This window comes from Aegilops tauschii, chromosome 7 (assembly GCF_002575655.3).
Source record: "Aegilops tauschii subsp. strangulata cultivar AL8/78 chromosome 7, Aet v6.0, whole genome shotgun sequence".
Classification (NCBI taxonomy): domain Eukaryota; kingdom Viridiplantae; phylum Streptophyta; class Magnoliopsida; order Poales; family Poaceae; genus Aegilops; species Aegilops tauschii.
In genome coordinates this window covers 567,451,622-567,468,630 of record NC_053041.3, presented here as the reverse complement: position 1 = coordinate 567,468,630, position 17,009 = coordinate 567,451,622, and the positions used below count along the sequence as shown (strand labels likewise).

The window sequence follows — 17,009 nt, the reverse complement described above, 5'->3', positions numbered from 1 at the left end:
GGCCCTTGCTCTACGGAGGGCAGTGTACCTGGCCAGAGATGAAGGTTTCTCCAAGGTTATCTTTGCCTCTGACTACCAATCTGGCCAGAGATGAAGGTTTTTCCAAGGTTATCTTTGCCTTTGACTACCAATCGCTGGTGCATAGGATAAACTACTCCGGAATTGATCGTTCGGTCATTGGGTCAATTGTTAAAGAAATCAAACTCGCTTCTCGTGGCTTTATTTCGGTAGTGTTTAAGCATGTTCGTCGGCAACTTAATATAGCAGCTCATATGTTAGCTAAGTCTTGTAATAACTCTTCTAGTCTAGTTGTTTTCCATTCTACTCCGGGTTGTATCCGGAAGACTCTGTATAACTTTGTTATGTGATCAATAAAACCGACGTTCTCTCTCAAAAATAAAAGGCATGACGTGAAACTTCATTAAAATACAGGGAAGATTTTACAGGATCAGTTATAAGAGAACATGAATTTAGAGGGTCAATTTTCAAGAAAACAATGATGCAACTGTAAACATAGCCTCAGAGATCATGATGAGTACACTAATACACTCTCAGCAGGGAGAAAACAACAAGAACATGATTCAAAACAAGAGAAGCAACTTGCAGCTCTCCAGGATACCTCATCAATAATATAGCCTCAAACTCCAGTAAAATTCTATTCTGTCAAAGATCCTGACATTGTGTTCTTTCCAAAAAAATCATCGATCCACTGATGTTGTTTTCAAACAGCTCCCTATTTAGATGCGAAGATCCATTGTTATGCTGGATTTTTTTTGTGTAATTTGATAAAGTCTACACTCGGTACCAAGTTGCAGTAGTACTTCAGGTTGCAAATGGAATGATGTGCCGCACAAAGCATTAACTCAAAAGTACCTGAACAAATTCACGCCTTCCACAATCCAGGAACATGTCTGCAGTCCAATTAACTCCTGATCTTATTTAGTTGTCAAAAAGAACTCTTGATCTTATTTTATCCCTCGTTGTGCTAAAGCTTAGCTGATCTCTTGAGGTGGGACGATCAACTTCATTGAACCAAAGGCGTGTGAAGAGATTGGTGATGGGTATGGGCTCTCCTATAATTACACAACCCTCAAGGACATCTGTTCAAGATAAATGTATCCCTTATGTTCTCAGGAGAAATATTTCTATATCAGAATTCAGTAGGAAGAACCATTTGCCGCTTGTAATAAGGAGCTTAGCTGATGAATAATGGGTTAAACCCTCTGTCTTGTAGAACTTCATTTGGTTATCGATTGAAGCATTATCATACTTCCAGCCTTGTTGGCCTCAGCTTCCTCAAAGACATCAAAGCGTCTATAATACCTGGAAATAGTGAAGCGCACATTTTTCCTCCACAAGAATCTGCAACATGGCAGTGTATACAGAATCAAAATAATAAAAAGTCAAAATCTAGATAAGAGTAGACTTAATATTAAAGTAAGAATATGGTGCAGCTTGGATCTCTTAATACAACAGATAGAGCATAAGTGGCACTGGCAACAAGCAAACTTACTTTTTGACGGCATACTTTCATTGAGTTGTGTGCAGAGTAGTTTATAAGTAGCAGACAGAGGTCAGTAAGAGAACGTGATGTTTACCTCTTTAACAGCTGATAAGGATCCTTCACAAGTTTAAGTTTCCCATCGATCTAGAGTGAATACCGCACATTAGGAAAGAGCCGATGAAGTAATAGTTTTGGAACCTAAATATCACAAGGGATTCAGTTAAAAAATTATAACAAGGAAAATACACGAGGAAAATAATTCGCTCATGCTGATTCGCATTAAGCATGGCATTTCAATTAAAAAATTACCACAAGGAAAATACATGATTAGGAAAACAATTCGCTCATGCTGATTCACATTAAGCATGACATACTCCTCTCGTCTTTCAACAGAACAGAAAAATGATTGTGGAGTCAAGAAACTTTTCACACTGACCCAATGCATAAAAGAATGAAAACATGTTGGATCAGTTATCTAGATAAGAGCGCATGTTGCTTTTAGAAGATTGCGTAGAATTATATTTGCAACTAAATTTTAGTTTATCCGCTAAGCTGAATTTTAACTTGTGCACAATCTCCATGCCAGAAGTAACTGGCACCAAAAAGATTCAATTAGGAAAATCAAATAACAAAATGTACAGTACAGCAGAGGCGAAGCCAGCTTCAAAACTTTGTCGGTTCGGTAGTATTTTTTTATATTTTCTTCACAATGAATTGCACAGTGATTTTAGGCTGATTTTCACAAAAGCTGTTGGGTCAGGATAAGGTTGTGCACAACAACCACCCGCCACAGCCTGATTCTTTTCATATTATCAACAGTAGTGATCTTCTTTATTGCAGCTTCAGTTTCTTCATCCAGAAACATGAAGAAGCAAACAATATCTTTTGAAAATGTACTAATGTTTTCTGGTTGTTGCATTATATCATAATTCTCTGAGAAAAACAAATAAAAAAGTTCACACACGATGTGCAATTAGAACCGGTATGGAAACATGACAACATGTAAATATAATTGGCATAGAAAAGAGGATGCAGTTACCGAATGCAGTATCGAGACCATGTATCTTCCCCCCTCACAGATCTTAATATAAAGAAAAGGTTAGCGATACAACACACAGTGATCATATAAATGTACAAGAGTTAAATCATTTGAGTCATACAAGGACATACCCACAATGTACTGTCATCGAGTCTTTTATGTCATATAAGACATATCTCGTTGTTCCAGGGATGGATAACCACAAAACAAAGAACCACTATTGGACCTATGAGTACCAAATTGTAATTGTCTTCGGACAGATTAGCAGCTGGCATCAATGCCAGGGTCTAGTCAACAGGCACATAACAAACAGGACATGCTACACACGTTTAAAATAATATTATCAGATTTAGAACTTTTTTGTAACTCTGAATTGGACTGGTGAGACTACTTACACCCTTGTCGAGTGCGTCTCCTATCAATAGGTGGAGGAGAAAATGAGAAATTTTCACAAGGATAGTGCTCTAGATGATAGCTGGTAGGAAACTCCGTGAAAGACCTCGAACCTTTTCATGGCTGATGTCCAACTGTTTTCCTATCCGTGATGTTGTATTCGAATAATTTCCACTCAAAGAAGACGTCCATACAGGATTTACAAAGCTCCTGACATGATCAGAAAATCCCAGCATGGTCTCGGTACCAGGTGTTGCAATTTCATCTACAACCAACCAAAAGAAGATTTTGTGGTTCAGTACTCAACATAAGTAAAAAAATGTAGAAATAATACAACATATACTGGTTATGCTTTACTTTGTTACAACTAAAAAGTAGATTAGATCAATTTTAGCTATTACTCAAAAGAGAATGTTTAGCAGACAACATTATAGGCAAACAACATACGAAAAGAAATACCATGTTGATCTATAAGGGTTAGACAAACAGATATTGAGTAAAATCTTCAACATCTACTACGAGAAACTATACTAATTATGGCCCCTTGCTCTAAGAAGCATAGGCAGCTTCTTTAGAACAGCAGGAACGGCAGCTACAAAAAGTTGATGAATTAGGGGCTGTTTGGATCGCAGCCATTAGCAGCCCTGCCAATTTTTTGGTCGTTGACCCACTCAATGGCAAGCGTTTGGTTGGAAACCAAATTTCCGGATCTGCGCCAAAGTTTTGGTCATCCGTTCAGTTTTTGCGCCAGGTCGTTGGCGAGCCTGCGGCGGCAAAATCCTGCGCCAAAAAATTGGCTAGCCCCAAGTTGGTAAGGCTGGCGTGGGCGTCAACCAAACAGACCCTCATTGGCACGGTCTCTACTTTAACAAATGCTTTGTGAATGCATCAGACTCAACGAATCAACCATAGCAACTCTCATTTTTCTGAAGGAACCAAATTAACTCTAGGAAGGGGCTAATGGCTTCTACACGTTCTATCAGCATTAAATATCAGATGATAGAAGGCAAAGCAGTTAACCATGGAAACAATTAGTGTGCAAACATCAGTTCCATGGCAGCAAACATAACCCAGTTCGTCACTATGAGGCACTACTGATTCATATGAATACTCCCACCACTCCAGGGGCAACTGAACACCAAATCCCCAACCACAGAGCTAAACAACAAGGTGGGCGGCAAGAATCAGTCGTTCCAGCTATATCTGTGTCAAACCAACTCAAGAATGATGCGAATCATTCCATTCCACTTCCAAGAGTAAGTAATAAGTAGCAGTAGGGAAGTAGCAGCATGCCGAAACTTCTCACCTCCAGTTCTCCTTGGGCTTACACCCAGATGCGATGTAGGCGACGAGGTCCTCCTTGGTGAGCAGCTCCGTCAAAAGCCGGCGCGGGGGTGAGGTTGCATCTGATGAATCACGCGAGGACAATGGCACCGTCGTCGATGCTCTGCGTCGACCCCAGCGCCTGTGGTGACCTTCTACAAGAAACTTGAGACTCAAGAGGGGCTATGGCAACAAGTTGTTAGAGCCAAATATTTCAAGAACAAAACTATTAATACTACTAAAACAAGAGTCACTGATTCCCCTTGCTAGAAATCAATTATGAAGGTTAGAGAACTTTATTTGATTGGGCGCGAGATCTCTTTGCAGAAAAAGTGATAAAGCTGGGGTATGGAAAGATGTGCCTGTGGATGGTAAATCCTTCACTGAACAATATCCTGAGCTATACAACATTTGCTTTGAACCTGAATGTACTCTGGAGGAATTTGATAAATTATACCAGATCAATCAGAGGTTGGGCTAAAAAAACAAATCAATGATTTCAGAAGAAGGTTGTCTCCCGAGCTGTCTTTACGGTGGACTGAACTAAATAACAAGGTTGCTTCTTTGCCATTGACAACCCTGACAAAGTGTTTTGGTATTTGAACAAAAAAAGGTATTTAGTAGGAGGTAGCCTTTGCACTGCTTACCTCGCCGCTGCAGCCATCGATCTGGAGCTCGGGATAGAAGGGGGCGCATCCGAGGCATGCGAGCGTCGTCTAGGAGGCACAGCAGCACGAGAGAGCACGGCAGGAGACAGAGGCGACCGGGCCAAGGCGCTGGAGCATCACCGGTAACAAGGAGGTTGACCGCGGAGGGGAGGCGGCGGCAGCTAGGAGGGAGGTCGAGGAAGAGGAGGGAGGGTCTGGTGGGGGCGTGGGTGTGGAGGTTAGGTTTTTACCGAACGGCGGCTGGCTCGAGGCGGGGCAGCGGCGAGCATGTAGAAGGGGAGCAGGGGGCGCGGCGGCGGCGGCAGGAGAGGAGGCGGGGTTCGCGGGGGAGACGGGTTAGGTCACAGGCATCGCTACACAGCTGCTCGCTCGCTTCTCTGCACGCACGCGCTCGGTTTTTTATTTTTATTTTCACCTCACACAGTAAGAGGTCAACTCGGGTGTGCACAACGCCTCCCCACGCACCGTGCGCCCAAAGCCGCGAGAGTGCGCACATTGCGCGACTCTTTTTTTTTTTTGGGTTGCGCGACCCTTAAAATGATTTATTTCATAACCTGATAAACGTAACTTCAAATTTAATAAACTTTATATAAATGGGTAGAAAAATGCCTAGTTTGACATGGTGCGCTTCATTTTGCTGTTTAACAACATTAAAATTGTGTTTAAGTATATTGGGTTTTAAGTATATTGGGACCGCCACCTCGACTGCACGCACATGCCACCGCACCTAGCGCTCACCTCCGCGTCGAACCGCCAGCCGAAGCACCGACCCCTCCATCGCAAGCCCGGCCCTAACAACCATCGTCGTGTCCAGATCGGGAGCCACCCCGACTTTTATCCTCAAGCACGCTCCGAGGCAGGCGCCCCGACTTTTACCATCGAGCCTGCTCCGAGGCAGCCGCCCATGCCTCCCAGCTGCCCCACCGCATCACACTCGCCACCATAAGAGGCGCGACGCCGTGCCGGCCGCTGCTCGCCAAGGTAGCACTAGTGTCTCGTTCAAATGTTTGATATAATAACACTGAACGAATAATCAGCCATTGCATGACAAGATGAGGAGTTGTTTAATATAAACTGGAGATAAGAAGTTGCCTAGGTGAAGGAGGTCCTATCCACAGACTACATCGTCATTCATGATGGCCAAATGCATCAACTCGGTAGACGTCATCATAAAAGGAAAGGAGAAACATATATTTTTGGTCTGTCGCGTTTATCTAAAGTCTATATACGGTCCTTTAAGATTTTTTCGTCGAAATCAAGCCCCTCAAATCTTAAAACCGGATAAATTTTGTCTGACACCAGATTAGAGGGGAACTCACCACTGCAGACGTTCGCCCCTGATTGCATCCCAAGTCAGAGTCCACACCGCGCCCTCCCTCGCCGCCGTGGGGTTTGCCGGGAGCTGCAAGACGGCGTGCCCGTGCATGGTGTGGCGTTCCAGTGCGCATAGACCGACCACAACTATCTATCCTTTACAGGGCCTGGAGCGTCCACCTGCTCTGCCTCGCCGGTGGGGGAAAGCGGTGGCCGGTCCTGCGAGCTCTCGGTCGAACGCGCGCGTTGGCGCGCTCTACAACTTGAACCCCCCCGGCACGTGCGCTGGCGCACCGCCGCGGTTGGTTTGTCTTGCCCTGTGATTCCACTCTGATATGTACCGTGTCTAGTCCTTGATTTCTGATTGGGTTTGTGTGTCACGTTTGCTCACAAAGTTAGTTCAAGAGAAAATCAGTGTAATATGGCAGAAGCTATTATTCGATCCTTGATGGGGTTAGCGATAGCCAACTCGGGTCGGGTTACACACGAACAAAACCCAGAGAAACCACTCGCCTCCCAGCTTCGCAACAAGATTACATGAACTCATGAAGCATCTCAGGACTCACGAGAGCCTACATGTGGACGTGGACACACACTCCATACTCTCAGCTTCACGGGGCACCAAGCCCTTTCCTTCCCGCAGCGGCGGCCACGGCGCCGTCACTTGCAACGCCGTCAAGAGCACCATGGTGCTGCCCCTCGCCGCTGTCGCCGGCGTCGCAGTAGCCCTTGAGCATGTCCCCCTCCTCCGCGGTGAACCCGATGACGGACAGCATGGCGTCGGCGGCCCAGCAGCGCTGCTCGATGGCGCGGATGGCGCGGCAGCACCCGGGCCCCAGGTACGCCTCGCCGTTGAGGAAGAAGAGGATGATCTCCCCCGTGCACGACCTGATGTCCATCAGAATCTCCCAGCACTGCTGCTGCCCCACTCCCTGCAGCCGCTGCGCGAGGTCGGCCGGAGGAGCGCCCGCCCGGACGAAGGTCGTCGTGGTCGTGGACGCGGTGGCGACGACTGCGAGCAGGAGCAGCACGAGGAGGGCCGGGTGGAGAGAGCCGGAGGAAGCCATGGTATTGATCGCCTCTAGCAAGTGCTCGGTGTATACGGGCTACCCGCAATTTTATACAGGGCGATGACAGCAAGCAGTAACTTCTACTTCAGTTTCAGAACGTGGAAGGTCGGTTCCGTTTCCATTCTGGTTTTTCCTTAGCGAGACGATACCCCTTCCAGTCTTCCACCGAGGGAGGGTCTCTTGTTTCCATACCAACCGATTTGTCTCCTAATCGATACCCACCGCGGTTTCGTTTGGTATGCCATCCTTCGCTGTCTTTGTGTCATTTCATTTTCCATACCAACTCACATGTTTCCTTATCGCTCGAACAAACTGCTAAATTCTTTGGACGTCTTAAGCGCACACCTAAATATAAATCCATTCACCAATTGCATCATGTAAACGGAAAGATTCCTCTGGCCCGTGTCTACATACTTGTGAAGATGGAAAATTTTAACGTGCCCATGAGGCGGCATGCAGATTTGTGGTTCTAGTTTGCCCACATGCATGCTGATTTGTGGTCCAAGTTCGCCCACGTCACAATATTGTAGCTTCACATGCAGTTAATTTCAACATAAGAAAGTTCAAAAGGATATAAATTTTAAACCATGCATGTAAAATTAAGATTCGTTTTACCGTTTTGTTTCTCACGACAGACACTTCAAAACTAAATCTCATATTGATAAATTTTGACGATTTCCCCCCTGAGCGATGTTAGTGCTACAGGAACCAAGTTTAATACTAGGAGAACCAACTTAAGCGCCACAAGAACCAACGTTCTACTAGGGCCCCCTTCCATGATGCTGGTTGTCTTTACACTGTCGTAAGTTGGCTACCATGACCAACTTTAGTGCTATGAGAACCAACTTGAGTGTCACAGGAGCCAACCTTCTTGTTTGTTGAAAGTGGTACACCGTTGGCGTAAAGTTGCCTACAACGGCTAACTAGTTATTTGGGATGCTGTAAAAGGTGACTAACATGGTTCTTAAGCTGCACACATCAGGAAAACAAAGTTGGTTACAAGTTATGAAGTTGCATACCATTGCTAATTAGTTGGTTGGCAGCACTCCAAAAGTTGCCTCCCATGATTTCTAAGTTGGCTACCTCAAAATCTAAGGTGTACACTTCACTATGAGGTTGTCTACCTTATGCTTAGTTGTCAATATTACTTTGGAAGTTGTATATCGTTGTTCCTAAGTTGGCTACCACGAAAATTAGGTTTCCTACAATGTTACTCAAATATTTCGGTACAAAGGGAGTAGAAAGTATTGTAGAGGAAACTTTAGATTATGTCAAGCTACTCACTATTCATAGTAGGAAATTTAAGGATAATAATAGCCTACTTTACGGTCATGGTAGCCAACTTACGACGACATTAGGACAACTGGCATCATGGAAGGCGAACCAAGCAGGGGGTTGATTATTGTAGCACTAAAGTTACGCAGACAAAAAGTTTGTTAAAACATATCCATAAATGATCTAGTTTCGAGGAGCTCTTCATGAGAGGTCCAATGGTGGAAATGAATATTAATTCTAATAAGCGGTTTAGAAGTAAATGCTTTTGAAAAATTGAAAAAGTAATTAAACAGCATGACATGGCCATGTGTTTGGGGATGGATTAAAAAATTCACATGGTGCCGGGCTGGGTGGTCATGGGCTAGGCGTGATGGCTAGTTTACTTTTTAGGTGGACACCAAAAATATGTATAATTTTTTCCTTTTATGTGTGGGCTTCGGAGACCTAATTAGCAACTGTTTTGCTTTCTAGATGTGTCCGCAATCTCGTCTTTTCACGTCCGTTGTAAAAAAAAATATCACCTTCCTTATGGAAACCATGTCCATGCATGTAAGAGGGCGAGTTGAAAGACTGCCTCTACCCCCACATCTCCTAGGTGACACGGGCGGCAACCCCCCTCCCGCCGCCACAGGCCACCTGCCCACATGCTCCTCTCCCCCTCCTTAGGTATGGCGGAGGCAATCTCTGACGGCGGCGAGGGTGGACGGAGGAAGGGGGGGTGATGGCGTGGTGGACTCTAGGTCCCCTTGAGTTAGCTTTTTTTTTTGCGAGAAGGGAAGGGTGTGTTTCAATTGGGGCCAAAGTGCGCCCTACCAAAATCTTGGTCATGGCCAAAGATTAGTCTTTGTTTGGATTGTTGCCAATTTTTTGGCATTGCCAATGAACTCTAACCAACTTTAGGTCATTCTTCTTGCCCATGTTGGCCAAATCATTGGCAACAAAACCTCAACCAAAAATTTGGCTAGCCAATACTTTGGTGGGGGCAATGTTGGGTATAAACCAAACACACTTGAACTTTTCATTAATCAGCCATGATGATTACATTGAGATTCAACAATGCATGGTGAACTCTAGGTCGCCCCCGTGTCACCTTTGGGAGGATGTCGGGAGAGCGTTCTTCTCATTCTAATGGTGGGAAGCCACTGTTGAAGGAGGGAGGAGACTAGGCCTAAGAGCATATGGTTAATAATAGAGCCTGCTGCTGGCTATATAGGTGTGCCATGTCATCATAAGAGCGGCTGTCCGGTGGCTCCAATTAGTACTCCCTCCGTCCGAAAATACTTGTCCTAGAAATAGATAAAATGGATGTTTCTAGAACAAGTATTTCCAGGCGGAAGGAGTATTTACTTATTTAAAGTGTGCATGCTATTGGGTCAAGGCTGCATGCAAAGCTCTTTTCCTCGTGTGTTGTGCTACAGCCGGGTGATAGCCCAAGCTCCGACTCCACTCACTCTCTCACTCTCTCTCTCTCTCTCTTTCACGTAGGATTCTCATTCCGTGGCAATTGTTATAGCCAGCTGACTAGGCATTGTTGTACTTGCTCTAAGTACAAAACACCAGAAGACGCTAACGCTAGAGAAGAATGGCACAACTCTCTACACGCTTCCGTGACACCACATAGGTGACTACATAAATCGAAGCGTCGATGGATTGGGGATGAAGGAAGAATAAATTGAACCGTACATGTAGGAAGAACTACTCCGACGGTTCCTACGGCCCTACCTACCCCCCCCCCCCCCCCTCCCCCCCCCCCCAACCACCACCACCACCAGGCTTGTGTAGAGCATGCACGGTTTGGTTTGAAGTGAACAACTGAACGTGCCTTGCCCAGCGACTTACTCTAATTTTTACCATGTCAAGTCCGTGATTTTGATTGGGTGTCACGTTTGAATTCAAAATTTTGTTGCTCGAAATGTTAGTTCAAGGGAAAATCAATACATTAATACGATGTAAACCAGTACTAACAGTACACCTTTTCATTACATCATTATTATTGGATCTTAATTTGCTGGGGTTTGCAATAGGTAACACGATTGGGTTACACGAACAAAACCCAGAGAAACCACTCGCCTTCCAGCTTCGCAACAAGCATGCAAGGACCCACGAGAACCTACGTGGAAGGACGTGGACACACACTGCATGCTAGTAGTACTACTCAGCCTAACGGCGAACCCAGCCCTTTCCTTCCCGCCGCGGCGGCCACGGTGCCACCGCCACTTGCAACGCCATCAAGAGCACGGTGCGGCGGCGGGGCCGGAGATGACCCGCCGATGCTATGGTGCTGCCCCTCGCCGCCGTTGCCGTCATCGCCCGCGTCGCAGTAGCCCTTGAGCATGTCCCCCTCCTCCGGGGTGAACCCGATGACAGACAGCATGAGGTCGGCGGCCCAGCAGCGCTGCTCGATGACGCGGATGGCGCGGCAGCAGCCGGGCCCCAGGTACGCCTCGCCGTTTAGGAAGAAGAGGATGATCTCCCCCGTGCACGACTTGATGTCCAGCAGCGCCTCCCAGCACTGCCGGGTCACCGCTCCCTCCAGCCGCTCGGCGAGGTCGGCCGCCCGGACGAACGTCGCCGTTGTCGCGGCCGACGCGGTGGCGGTGGCCTGGAGCAGGAGCAACGCCAGCAGGGTGGGAAGGAGAGAGCCTGAAGAGGCCATGCTGTTGATCGACTCTACGTAGTGCGCAGCTGCCCAATTTATGAAGGGCGACGATGATGGCGAGTAGTAACGCTCATTTGTTCAGTTTCGCAAGATGGAAGGTCATACGTCCGTTCGTTTCCTATTCTGGTTTCCCTGTCGATCGACGGTACCCCTCGCGTCTAGCGAGCGCCCAGTTGCCGTGGCATCCTTCCCTTTTTAGTAAATTTTTATCCCCATCCAGGCAATTAGGAACAAATCTGTTCTATTTACTAAAAAAAAGCAGCATGCAACGAAACACCCATCCCACGTATGTGAAAGCATTTATTTTCGAAAACATTAACGCCCACACGTGTGGGCGTCTGGCAACTCGCCCACACGCATTGATCCTCGTCCAACTAATTCTGCACGAATCTTGGCGCGTTCTAGCAGTTTTTGTGTGCCACGTAGGACTAAGCTGGTGTGTGGGCATTCATCCGGTCGCCCACACGTTCTTTTTCACCACACGGGGGCTGGTGTGTGGGCGTTTAGCAATTCGCCCACACACCAGTTTTCACGCACGCAGAGGGGCTGGTGTGTGGGCGTTTATCACTTCGCCCACACGCCTGTCTCCTCGCCCACACCCAAAGCTGGCAGTTGCCATGTGTTTCTGCAGGGTACATGGCAACTGCCCTAGCTTTGCTTGTAAGCAGATGGCAACTCTCTTTTACCCGAGTTGCCGTGTGTTTTTGCATGGTACATGGCAACTGCCCTAGCGTGCACGTAAGCAGATGGCAACTCTTTCTTTTACATGGCAAGTGCCCTAGTGTGCTTGTGAGCACATGGCAACTCTCTCTTTTACCCGAACATGTTTTTTGCCATGCCTTTTTGTAGTGCTACATGGCAACTGCCTAGTGTTAGTGGGTGGCAACTCCTAAAGTTTTGAAATCATGGCAACTGCAGTAGACCAGACCATACATGGCAACTGCAGTTGAGCAACCATGGCAACTGTAGTTGTCCGACATGGCAACCGAAGTTCAGCGACATGGCAACTGCAGTTAAACAAACATGGACGAGGGTCTGGACCATGGCAACTGCGGGACACGCAGTGACTGTCACGCGGGGGGCGTGCGGGACCACGAGGTACGAGGCCTGACGTACAGGGCGTGTGGGCGTTATCTATTTCGCCCACACGCACGCGTGTGAGAGGGATCGGGAGGGGAAAAAAGAGGTGTGCGGGCATTACTTGTTTTGCCCACACGTAGGTGTGTGGGCTGTCCTCTTATACACCACACAAAATGTGTGGGCAGACCCCCTAATGCCCACACGTGTGGCACTTATCGGCGTCCTTTATTTTTGAGTTCAACTTCTTTTAAAAAGACATAACTTTTGAACGAAACATTGAAATTAAGATCCGCTTTCCCCGTTGGAATCCTCGTGGCATGCTCTTCGAAACTAGATCCCACATGAGTATGTTTTGACCAATTTTTTGTGTGCAATTTTGTCCCTGTTTTGTGCAACTGACTAGCCGTCGATGTGCAACATGTGCAACTTTTCTCGCACACCGTAAACGTGTAGATTTCCTCTATGGGACCTCCACCCAAACTGCCTCTTTCCAGTGAGATGTGCAACTTCGTTTGTTGCGCAGGCCATGCAGTTTTCACTAGTGGCAGCACCCCATACTACTCTCTAACAGTGAAATGTGCAATTTCGTCTGTTGCCCCGGTGCCCTGGCCAACTGCCTGGTAGTCGCCGCGCGTGTGCAGCCCCCACAACCGCGTTTGAGGGACTATCCTATAAGAATGTCCCAACTCCGGGCCACACATGTGCGACTATGCACACAAGAGTGTGCAACTCCGTGGTCGGACGTGAGCATCTCCCACAACAATTCATGTACCACTATGCAGATGAGATTGTGCAACTGTGTGGCCATGCCTGTGCTATTATGCTGACGGGAGTGTGCAACTCCGTGACCGAGCATGAGCACCTCCCATAAAAACTCATGTGCGACTATGCAGACGAGATTGTGCAACTCCATGGCCATGTATGTGCGACTGTGCCGACGAGAGTGTGCAACTCCGCGGCCATGCGTGAGCACCTCCCACGACAATTCATGTATGACTATGCAGATGAGATTGTGGAACTCTGTGTCCATACATGTGCGACTGCGCCGACGAGAGTGTGCAACTCCACGACCATGCGTGAGCACCTCCCATGACAATTTATGTGCGACTATGCGAACGAGATTGTGCAACTCTGTGGCCATACATGTGCGACTATACTGACGAGAGTGTGCAACTCCGCGGCCGGGCGTGAGCACCTCCCCCGGCAATTCATGTGCGACTATCCGGACGAGATTGTGCAACTCTGTGGCCATCCATGTGCGACTATGCCGAGGAGAGTGTGCAACTCCGCGATCGGGCATGAGCACCTCCCAGGACAACTCATGTGCGACTATGTGGACGAGAGTGTGCAACTCCGCGGCCATGCATGAGCACCTCCCACGACAATTCATGTGCGACTATGCGGACAAGATTGTGCAACTCTGTGTCCATGCATGTGCGACTGTGCCGACGAGAGTGTGCAACCCCGCGGTCATGCGTGAGCACCTCCCACGACAATTTATGTGCGACTATGTGCACGAAATTGTGCAACTCTGTGGCCATGCATGTGCGACTATACCGATGAGAGTGTGCAACTTCGTGGCCGGGCGTGAGCACCTCCCACGACAATTCATGTGCGACTATGTGGACGAGATTGTGCAACTCTGTGGCCATGCATGTGCGACTGCGCCGACAAAAATGTGCAATTCCGCGGCCATGCGTGAGCACCTCCCACGACAATTCATGTGTGACTATGCGGACGAGATTGTGCAACTCCGTGTCCATGCGTGTGCGACTATGCCGGCGAGAGTGTGCAAAGCCGGGCGTGGGAACCTTCCACGATAATTCATGTGCGACTATGCGGACCTGACTGTGCAACTCTCTGTTGCCGTGCATGTGCGACTGCGCCGACGAAAGTGTGCAACTTCATGGCGGGGCGTGAGAACCTCCCATGACAATTCATATGCGATTATGCGGACCAGATTGTACAACTATGTGGCCATGCATGTGCCAACTAGAATTACTATGTGTGCAACTACAACTATTATGGATGCCAACAAAAAAAGTAAACAATAGATCAGCTTACAAAGAGGCATTTAGTCAACTTAGCATCGCCTTGTTTTCCAACTATGAATTTGTATCCAACTTGGATTACTATCATGTCCAACCAGACAAAAGTCTTTGACTTCGACATCACAATCTACATGAACCCTTTCAGTACAATGTGCAATTTCTGCACCTACGCCAACTAGCTATGTATATGTGCAAATCTAAAAACATGATTGTGCGCCTTTTTTAATGATCTTTAGAAAACCTATTTGTGCAAATCTGAAAATATGATTGTGCCACTCTTCTTATGATCTTCAGAAAATATATGAGATGATGATTCATAGAAAAACAAGGGTCCGCCGCCCAAAAACCTAATGTCCATCATCATTTTCGATCACCATGCTTATTTCTGAAGCTGTCGCTGGATTCACTGCATCGATTCAGTTAGCTGCACTGTCGCCTTTAGATCAGATCAAGATAGGCTAGCACGTACCCCAAATTATTGACTTTATTACTTCGCTCATCATGCACTAAGGAAAAACCAAATCCATCCATGCCGATGCCGTTGCTAGATGTTGCTGCTGAACAGCCTGTCGGCACGGCGGCATACAGTTTCTTCAGAACTGAAACGGTGAAATCCATTCATGCCGTGCGCTGCTGGACGAGAGGATGGCATCAGCATGTTGATTCTGGACGAGGCGGCCTTCGCGTGACGCGCACTTCGGGTAAGATGCGGGCTCCCGCGGACTACGGGAAGCGGAGGATGCGGGTGAGGTCTGTGCTCTCCTTCAACTGCGGCAGCAGCTACGCAAGCGCCTTCTCCTCACCCCTGGCGACAGCTACGGCAGCGAATCAACCGCGGCGGGGGTGTGGCATCAGGGAAGGCGCGCTTGGAGGCAGCCTTGTGGTAGACGGGGCCGACGGTGAGCGCCGGGGCCGCGTCCACGGAGCGGTCGCGGTCGGGGGCCAATCCAGGGAGGCCGAGGCAGAGTGTGAGACGGGACCCCGCATCGCCGCCTGGATTTGGGGGAGGACGACGTGGGGGTGGGCGCGGCAGCGGAGAGGCGAAATCGCGGCGGGTGGGGTCGGGAAGTGGAGGACGACAACGAGGATATGATGCCTCAGACAAGGTGGCACCTGACGCACGCGCAGAGCGATGGGGGCGTGATCATGCGGCCATGAATCAGCCACTCGTTTCCTCCAGATAGTGCGGGTGCACTTTTAAGTTTTTAGGATATATTATTGCATGACTCAACCAAGCATGAAAAAAAGAAAAGAAAAAAAATACCCACACGAATCTTGGCGTACGATCGATGGCACCTAGATTTGCTATACTTATGCCACATCTAGATAGGAAGAGTTTTCCATATTTTTTTCATTACAGATGAGTGTGGCTAGTTCTCAGTCAAATGATATAACACATAAGAGAGAAAAAAATTTAAAAAAAAATTATGCACGAATCTCAATGTAAGATCTCACGGATATGTTATCGACTAAGACATTGTTAGGTCTTAGTCGACTGAGACTTAGCAAGACTGATTACATATACCCCATCGTCTCCTATTTCTGTTTTTCCATTTCCCGTACTCATCGGTTTGTTTCCGTATTGATGCCCCACCGTATTTGCTCCCTCTTTTCTTTTTTCCTTAGCGATGCCATTTGCTCGTGGATGTTCCATTCATAGATTCACGGTTGCTGATAAGTGCTTGACCATGGGGAAGGAAACGTGTGACTAGTTCTTGATTCTATTGTGCTCCCTCTTATATGTTGGATATATTGGATGTTGCCAGCGCATGTCATGGCGGAGCCTGATGCAATCATGCAAAGAGGATTGGGTAGGCAGCATATAGAGGGATCTTCTTTGCATGTTCTAATCTGGTTTACCACGACCGCCGCTGCGCGTCTTGAAGCCACCAATGATTCATTTACTTTCTCCACTCAGACATGAGTCATATTGCACTCGCGGACTGTAACTCATGAATCATCGGTCAATTGTTTGAAATATGTCCTACAAGAAATAATTTTTGTATTACTATATTTTCATATTTATAATTAAGAATTTATATTCTATTGTTGATAGGTTTGGAATTGTTTATCATGATTACCGCGTGATTAAGAATTTATACTCTATGATATAACTGGTATGATCCTGGAATGTGTGATTCAGTGAAAAACTCGTATGCCTATGTGAAACGATAAATGGTAAAATAAGATTCCTAGTCTCGCCTCTAAGACTAGCTCAAATATTGTTGGTGATCATATTTTTTGGATTTTAGGATATCGCTAAGTGTAACAATAGTCCTAAAACAACTTTAAGAGTATAACGTTAGAAGAACGATCATATTAATCGACCCAAACTTGTTTTTTATACTTTGAGATAATATTGTCAGAAGCCAATTGTTATAACACGGAGAGTTAACATGTGTTTTAGTTCCTTAGACCATGAGAGTATGATAGTCACTTCTTACCATACAATGAACTTCGGGGTTGCTGAAACGTCTTCTGTAACACGTTGATAATAATGACAACTTACAATTTATCGAAAAGTTTGACAAGGAACTAGATAGATCGACTGTGGGATTTGCTCATCGGACGATGGAGGGATATACTTAGAGCCCTCTCGGTACGACATCCGTCATCATCTGGCCAGACATGTG

The 17,009-nt window shown here is 47.0% G+C and overlaps 2 protein-coding genes and 1 long non-coding RNA gene across 17 annotated transcripts; all 3 read right to left on the bottom strand.

The window, feature by feature from the left end:
• Positions 1–397: 397 nt before the first annotated feature.
• Positions 398–5,317, bottom strand: LOC109742733 (uncharacterized). Of its 15 annotated transcripts, XR_012189700.1 has the most exons (6): positions 4,907–5,314; positions 4,243–4,442; positions 2,939–3,201; positions 2,675–2,862; positions 1,599–2,585; positions 398–1,362 (listed from the first exon to the last, which is right to left on the bottom strand). It is a non-coding gene; the product is annotated as an uncharacterized lncRNA (long non-coding RNA). The 15 variants fall into 15 exon arrangements; XR_006666403.2 differs by having other exon boundaries at positions 1,599–2,862; positions 2,939–2,958; positions 3,050–3,201; positions 4,243–5,316; XR_006666399.2 differs by having other exon boundaries at positions 4,243–5,315.
• A 1,344-nt stretch (positions 5,318–6,661) lies between these two features.
• On the bottom strand, positions 6,662–7,420 carry LOC109742740 (egg cell-secreted protein 1.3). Its single transcript, XM_020301839.3, has one exon. The coding sequence runs from the start codon at positions 7,306–7,308 to the stop codon at positions 6,853–6,855; it is 456 nt and encodes a 151-aa protein (XP_020157428.1). The 5' UTR covers positions 7,309–7,420; the 3' UTR covers positions 6,662–6,852.
• A 3,146-nt stretch (positions 7,421–10,566) lies between these two features.
• LOC109742731 (uncharacterized) lies at positions 10,567–11,242 on the bottom strand. The gene has a single exon (XM_020301825.2). The coding sequence runs from the start codon at positions 11,240–11,242 to the stop codon at positions 10,742–10,744; it is 501 nt and encodes a 166-aa protein (XP_020157414.1). The 3' UTR covers positions 10,567–10,741.
• Between the last annotated feature and the right edge of the window lie 5,767 nt (positions 11,243–17,009).